Genomic DNA, 6,969 nt, shown 5'->3' on the forward strand with positions numbered 1-6,969 from the left:
TCTGAACCATGCAGATGCACCAGGACTTGGCTGGTTTTGCCCCAGAAGGTGACTTCATACCTCCAGCCCAACAAAGCGGCCTCTGAGTTCTGCCTTCCACATCCCTTCTGGACAGAAAGCCCCCTGCCCCCACAGTTCACAGCATGCCCTGCTCTCCAGCCCCAGGATGAGATGAGACGGGCCCATCTGCAGTGCAGGGAAGTCCTCAGTTCTAAAGGTGGGCTCCTCACAGGACCCCATTGGGAAACCTAAGAGGACAGCGGGGGACTCCTATGCAGAAGGGACCTGGGCACAGAGGTCTCCATCATACTGGGGTCCACAGGAAGAAGACAATAGTGGAAAGAGAGGCTCTGCACATAGGATGGCCCCAAGACTGCCACTGAGGACACCAGTCTGACACCAGCAGTGCACCCGTAATGGGTACATGCTCTTTTTGCTTTTAGAAATGCATGCTGCCTGGCAAGAACAAGGTCCTGAGTTCAAGCCCCAGTACCACACACACACACACACACACACACACACAAAACAAAAACAAAGGAAAAACAGAAAATAAATGCATGCTACACATTGCAGTGTAAAGGGCTTTTAAAACCCATCAGTGAGCCAGGCACTCTGGCATGCACCTGGAGTCCCAGCCCTCTGGGAGGCTTGGGCAGGAGGATGGCAAGCTCAAGCCTAACCCAGGCGACTCAGCAAGATCCTCTCTCTAAATAAATGATGAAATAAATAAAAAAAAAGACATGGGCTGTAGCTCAGTGCACAAGACCCAAGTTCAATCCCATGACCATTAAAAACAAAATGAAAGATAGAAAGATAAATAGATAGAGAAAAAGAAAGAGGAAATGCTTTCACAACTGCTACACAGAGAAAATGAGTTTGCAGGGTTTGCCCTCTCTCCAGCATTAGGCAATTCGTCTTTGATGTTTTCACACAGAGGAGGGGGAGGCCCAGGGTCTGTGTCACTCTGCAGATTTGTGAACTCAAAGGAGGTGGCAGCTCAGCAAAGGAGTGGCTCTGACTGGAGAGCCAGAGTCTGGTTCCTGGCTGCTGTGGTCAGGGCACTGCACTCTGCAGCCCTGATGCTCAAAGCAGGGGCTGCCCTTGCTTGGGGCAGAGCCTCCCTGAGTCTGCCTGGCAACACAAGGCATCTGCCTTTCCACACCGTATCCTGGCAACACATGCCCAGGGTGTAAAGTCCGGCCTTGTCATCAGCTCCCAAGATGCCACTGCACTGACACACAGAAAGGCACAGAAAAGGGATCCCAGGAGCTGGCAGCCCTGCACCAACCAAGCAAAGAAAGAGGAAGCACAAGCTCTCTGAGGAGAGCTGTTTGCCCCAGAAGCCATGCTGAACTGTGTGAGGCAGGGCTGTGAAGAGCACTGGGGAAGATACAGAGCCACTACCGTGTTGGCATCACAGTTCTGGCTTCCACAGGTGGGTGGCCCTCTTCTGCCAGCTGGATCACCCAGACCACGCTAAGCACTGCCCGCAGCGACAACCTGCACCATCCCCAGTGAATGGCAAACTCAACCGTGGCCACCAACCCATGCATGGTGCGGCCCACGCCCTGCACTCTCCCAGCCCAGTACGCTCAAATCAGCAACACCAGGACCACTTCACACCAAGGCCTCCCTCGCAGAAGCAGCTACTCCATTGTGGGGCCATGAAGCGTCCAAGCTACACAAACCCAGGGTCCTCATGGGACCCAGGGGGGCAGCTGTGCAACTGACAGCTTGACCTCGGCATTCAAAGGCTCACCCCATCTGCCAGCGCCACTGCCCACAGCTGCCAAAGCACAGCTAGGCCAGAGATGTCACAGCAGATGCATAGGTGGTTGACCCAGAAGACAGAAGTTGCCACAAATAGACCCACAAGAGCTGTGTCACCACTTCAACCCTGGGCACAAGCCTACTCCCTAGGGACACATCTCCCTCACAGGTACCCAGGCTCACAAGGCAGCCAGTCCACACCACCACACATGGCATCACACCTGGAGCTGTGGATACAAAGCAGCAGGGAGGAAAAATCAAGTGGGCGGCCTATAGGCACACAACTCTGGGAATTTACTTAGAATGACTCACCCACTGCAAAACAAGAGGGTTCCATGGCAGGACCTTGAAGAAGCAATGAGGAAAGTGTCTTTCTGCTCAACTTAGCTGCAGTGAAGAGTCTGCTGCTAGCTAACAGCATACAAGGCTAGCTGCTCCCAGCACACAGAAATCTGAGGAACGGAGCTGAGATCCAGTCAGAAGCCGAGGCCCGGGCCTGCTCTAACTGCAATGGCAAGTCCTCCTCTCCTGTCAGCCAGAGAACCTGAGCATCCAAGAACAAATTCCACACCCTGGACAGGGGCAGCCCCAACTGTGCTAGGTCCATGCCTGCACTCAGAGCACCTCATTCCCACATGCTGAAGTCACAGCCGTGCCCGAGTCTACTCAGCAGAAAAAGGATGGCGGGAATGCACATGTTAAGCTCACCACTTGCAGAGAGCCGTCCCTGGGCAGCTGGAAGATGAATGGGCTCAGCAAGCTGAGGAAACGGTCCTCACTCCCGACCAGGCCACGCCAGGGGATGTCTTAGGCCTGCACAGGCACCCAGGGCTGCAGTTTGAACTATGCTGCAGATGGCAACATGTCATGTGGATTTTAGTTTAAGTATTTTGTGAAGAGGAAAAGCAAGCCCAACCTTATTCTCTGAGACAAGAACTGGGGAGGAAATGCAATGCAGAGTGTGGTAGCTGGGAAGGGTCTTGCAGGGACAATGGGCCAGCCAGGAGCTGCTGGGAGACGGCACTTACAATGCAGTGAGCGTGTGCAAACAAGGAAGCAGCTCCCATATTCACAAGGAGACTCTGAGTATGGGTCCTCAGACACAGCTGCCAGCAGCAAGCAACACGCGGCACTGGCCTGCTCTGAGGCTGAGGACAAGGCTAACAGAGCTCACGGAGTCCTAAACCTGCCTTCCCCCCACTACCCCTGCACACCACAGGAGCTGAGACAGCTAGCCACAGCCCCATCTGCTGCTCACCTGCAACCCACCAGGCATCCTCAGCCTCGGGCTCACTGCATGCATCTACAGGGACAGCACCTTCACACTTCTGCCCTGAGACTGTCACATCATCAGTGTGTCAGACACTGGGGTGGCACACTGATTTTTCATAAAAGCCAAACCCCTAAGAATCCCTTTAACAGTTCTACTGATATAGCCAGGCGTGGTGGCACACACCTGTAACCCCAGCACTCAGGAGGCTGAGGCAGGAAGATCTTGAGTTCTTGGACAGCCTAGACTATGGAGTGAGACCCCCATCTCAAAATAAACAAACAGTTCTACTGAGGTATAACTGATTCACACAAATGGTGCACCTTTAAGGCATACAGCTGACAACTTGACAAGTATCAACACAGGTACACACGCAGCCTACCACACGGCTCCTGCCCTTCCCCCAGGGTCTGCACCTCTTGAGGCAGTGAGCTGGCATCTCCAGAACAGGAAGTGAGCAAAACTGTGGCACACACATACAGGTCTCAAGGCTTCTCCCAGTCCGAGTAATTTTCTGAGCTGCCTCAAGTCAGTGAATGTATCAGTAGTTCAGTCCTCTGTTACTGGGTAGTGTTTCCTCCTCTTCAGTTGTCACTCTAATTCCACTGTTCAGAGGAAACCCAATAGCAGCAGTGTCAGGAGGAAACATTCCAGCTAGGCAGCCCAAGAGCTCTGCTGCCCCAGCCATCACCTAGGTACCTTCCCTGAGGGACAAGGAGGCTCAGGAAGGGCTGAGAAGCTCAAAGGACAACTGTCCTCTCTCTTTTTATTTTGGTGACAGGAATCAAACTCAGGCTTCCAAGCTTGCCAGGCAGGTGCTACACCCCCAGCCCTGGCCTCTCTCTTGTGAGGACTCCACCAACATTTTCTCTCCAGGTTGCCAGGCGCTGCCTGTGGCCCTTTCATCTCATAAACCAAAGTGTGGGGGTCGGGGAGATGGCTCAGTAGAATAAGTGCTTGCCTGGCAAGCACAAGGGCCTGAGTTCAATCCCCGGTTCTGCAAAAAAAAAAAAAAAAAAAAAGTGTGCATGTTCTGTGAACCACTCAGGTCTGGCAAGAATTCCCCTCATTCCTGCCATGTGTTCCCACGCAAGGGGACACATATCCAGTCTTTAAACAGCCTTTGAGGTAAAATCCACTGTGCAAAACTGGTATAGGCAGAGGTAGATCAGGACTGGCTGGTACCGGAGCACAGTGTGGTCCCCTTCAAAGGCTTAGATGTAGAGGTGCCACAAGTCTTTTGATGTCACCTAACGTAGACCTCTGGGCAGCCACCCCTTGGAGACCTGTGTTCACAGCAGCATTATTCACAGCTGGCAAAAGATGACAGTCACAATGGCCATCAACAGGCTAATGAACAAAATGTGGCCCATCTTCACAATGGAAGATTGCTCAGTCATGAAAAGTAATGAACCACACTGACACACGCTACAATGTGGATGAACACTAACAACACTGGACTGAGTGAGAGAAGCCAGATCCAGGGCTGGGGGTGCAGCTCAGTGATAGGGTGCTTACCTAGATCAGCATGCATGCACCCTGAGGACACACAAAAGCTGGGTATACATCATCCATCATCCAGCATGACCTCCCAATACACAATGTTCATAAGAGAAAAATCCATACACGAAAAACAAAAGATTACTGGTTGCCTGGAGTTGAGGAAGGGCTAGGAGGTACTGTTTCTCTCTGACATGTTTTGCCATGCTACACAAGACACTGCCTTTGAAAGTTCACAGTCGCTAAGCTACCAGGAAGAAAAACTGGGTCTTCCTAGTGGTCACACAGGCACCCTGAGGACAAACAAGGAGCATCTTCCCAGGGCTTGGGGCAGCCAATGCTGCCAGCTGACACTTGGGATAACCATCTTTTTCCAATATCTGGTTGTATTCACCATCGCTCCACTCCTGTCCCAAAGTCAGGGCCTCCTCTTATGACTCAAGGGTGGGCAGACTCCCCTTCCCCAAACATGAATCTAGAGTTAGGCCACAGGTGGGCCAGTCACCAAGGTTCAATGAAAGTACTGGAGGACACGCCCTTTGGTACATGCTGATTTTGGACAGATCAGTGCTCAGGCGCAAGAAAGGGATCAGATTATTTTTCAACTCAAAGAAAGGCACACCCCTGCCCATTGAGCGCCAACAGAGTGAAGCAGAAGTCAAAGCTGCGGAAGATCAGTTTTGGTATTTTACACGAGCTACAGATAAGTATTCCAGTGAAACCATCACATTCCTGCCTCACCCCATCCCAGCTGCCCTGCACCCTAGCACCACCGCTGGGCTGCCGGACCCAGAGATCCTGAGCCTTGGCCTTCAGGTGCTGGACACAATCCATACACAGCATGGTCTGGCTGTATCCATTCATGGAGCCAGATCTCCTCACGTTTAAAAGGAGCAAAAGGGGCCAGGGAGATGGTTCAGTGGAATAAGCGCTTCTTACCTGGCAAGTGCAACGGCCTGAGTTCAACCCCCGATTCCAGAAATAAATACATAAAAATAAAAATAAAAAGAGCAAAAATATAACTGCCACCCCCAGTTCTTAAACCGGGGAAGCAGAGAGATGTATAAAGCAGAGCAAGTACGAGGAGGCGGGGCCTTACACAGCAGCCTGCATCTCCCAGCTAACGCCCCTCTCTGCCTGTGGCCATTCTTCAAATGTAGATAAAACTGAAAATGAAAAACCTACACTTGTAATACACCTGCTCTCTCCAGTGCCCCAAGCAGGCAGGCTATTTTAAGGAATCTGGGGTTAGAGTGAGTCAAATGTTTTTTCCTTGGAGTAGGGTCTAAAAGAAAGCCAAAGTGGGTGATCTACCCACAGGAGTGACTCAACCACCTAGGATACAGGCCCCCGCACCCCAGGACAGAGACTGAGCTCATTTCTGGCTTAGGACAGAATGGCTCCCCCAGCAACAGAGCAGAGCACATGGAGAAACGAAGGGACACCTGTGACAAGCTGAGCCCTGTAACTTCTCTCCTGGGGAGTTCTGAAAAACCTTGCCATGTACCAAGCAAGCCGTTCGTGAGGGCAACCAGATGGGGGAGGGGGTGACAGCCACACTCCCCAATATCCCATCAAGGCCTCAATCAGCACCCTTCTCGCAGCCCAGCCAGGAACCCAGGCCCCAGAAGTGCACTTGATAATTCTCATCACCCAAACCCCCATTTAAAATACCACCTCAAGTTTCACTTAACAGACTCATCATTTAAAATAAAAGTTTCCAACGTGGACATGCATTTTCATATCGCTGCCCCACTGGAGCAACAAACTCAAACCCAACTTTTCCACGACAGGAGACGGGTGGAGGATTACGTAACAGGTCGGTTTCAGCAACAGGCAACAAACACACGGAGGAAAAATAAAACGCAACCTGCCTCTCGAATAATCGCAACAGCCCGCGATGGTGTGGGATATCCAAAGAAGACAAAAATCCTGTCTTTACCGCTAGAGCCTGGCCTTCTGCGTGCCTGGGTCACCGGGTCACGGAGATTTGAACCCGGGCATCTCCTACGCCTCAATGAGGAGCGGGGGGCGCGCAGAGCCTGCGATCGCACGGGGCAAGGCAAGCGGACTGGACTAGCCAGAGGGGAGACCAGGCCGGAGCACGCCCCGGCGCCAAGCGCAGAGGAACTCAGGGACAGGTCACCTCGGGCGGGCCACAGAACGAGTGCCGGACAGGTCAACTCAGACATACCCGGAAGAGGATGGGGGTCAGGTCACCGGAGATCGGAGACTCAGGCGGATCGAGGGAACGGGCGGAGCGCGCCCTGGGTCAGCCCGGCCCGGGGGGAGAAGGGGCGGGGAACAACCGGGCTGGGGTCGGAGACGGGAAGCGAAGCGGGCCGGGCCGGGAGTGGAGGACCCGCGCGGCTTCCGGCGCCGCCATGTGCGCTCACCTGCGCGTCGAGCTGTCCGGCGGCGCCGCCCGC

At 53.2% G+C, this 6,969-nt stretch overlaps 1 protein-coding gene across 2 annotated transcripts in view; it reads right to left on the reverse strand.

Annotated features, from left to right (window-relative positions):
• Upf1 (UPF1, RNA helicase and ATPase) overlaps nucleotides 1–6,969 on the reverse strand; it is a 27,841-nt gene that overhangs the window by 20,301 nt on the left and 571 nt on the right. The window contains exon 2 of one of the 2 annotated variants that reach the window (XM_004646849.2): nucleotides 6,937–6,969. This exon is cut by the window's right edge and continues 16 nt beyond it. In XM_004646849.2, coding sequence (XP_004646906.1) covers nucleotides 6,937–6,969 — 33 coding nt within the window. Of the gene's footprint in view, nucleotides 1–3,456; nucleotides 3,525–6,936 lie in introns of those variants that run through there. The other variant, XM_023707133.1, reaches the window with a different exon arrangement.

Source organism: Octodon degus, unplaced genomic scaffold (genome assembly GCF_000260255.1).
Source record: "Octodon degus isolate 3935 unplaced genomic scaffold, OctDeg1.0 scaffold00282, whole genome shotgun sequence".
NCBI lineage: Eukaryota > Metazoa > Chordata > Mammalia > Rodentia > Octodontidae > Octodon > Octodon degus.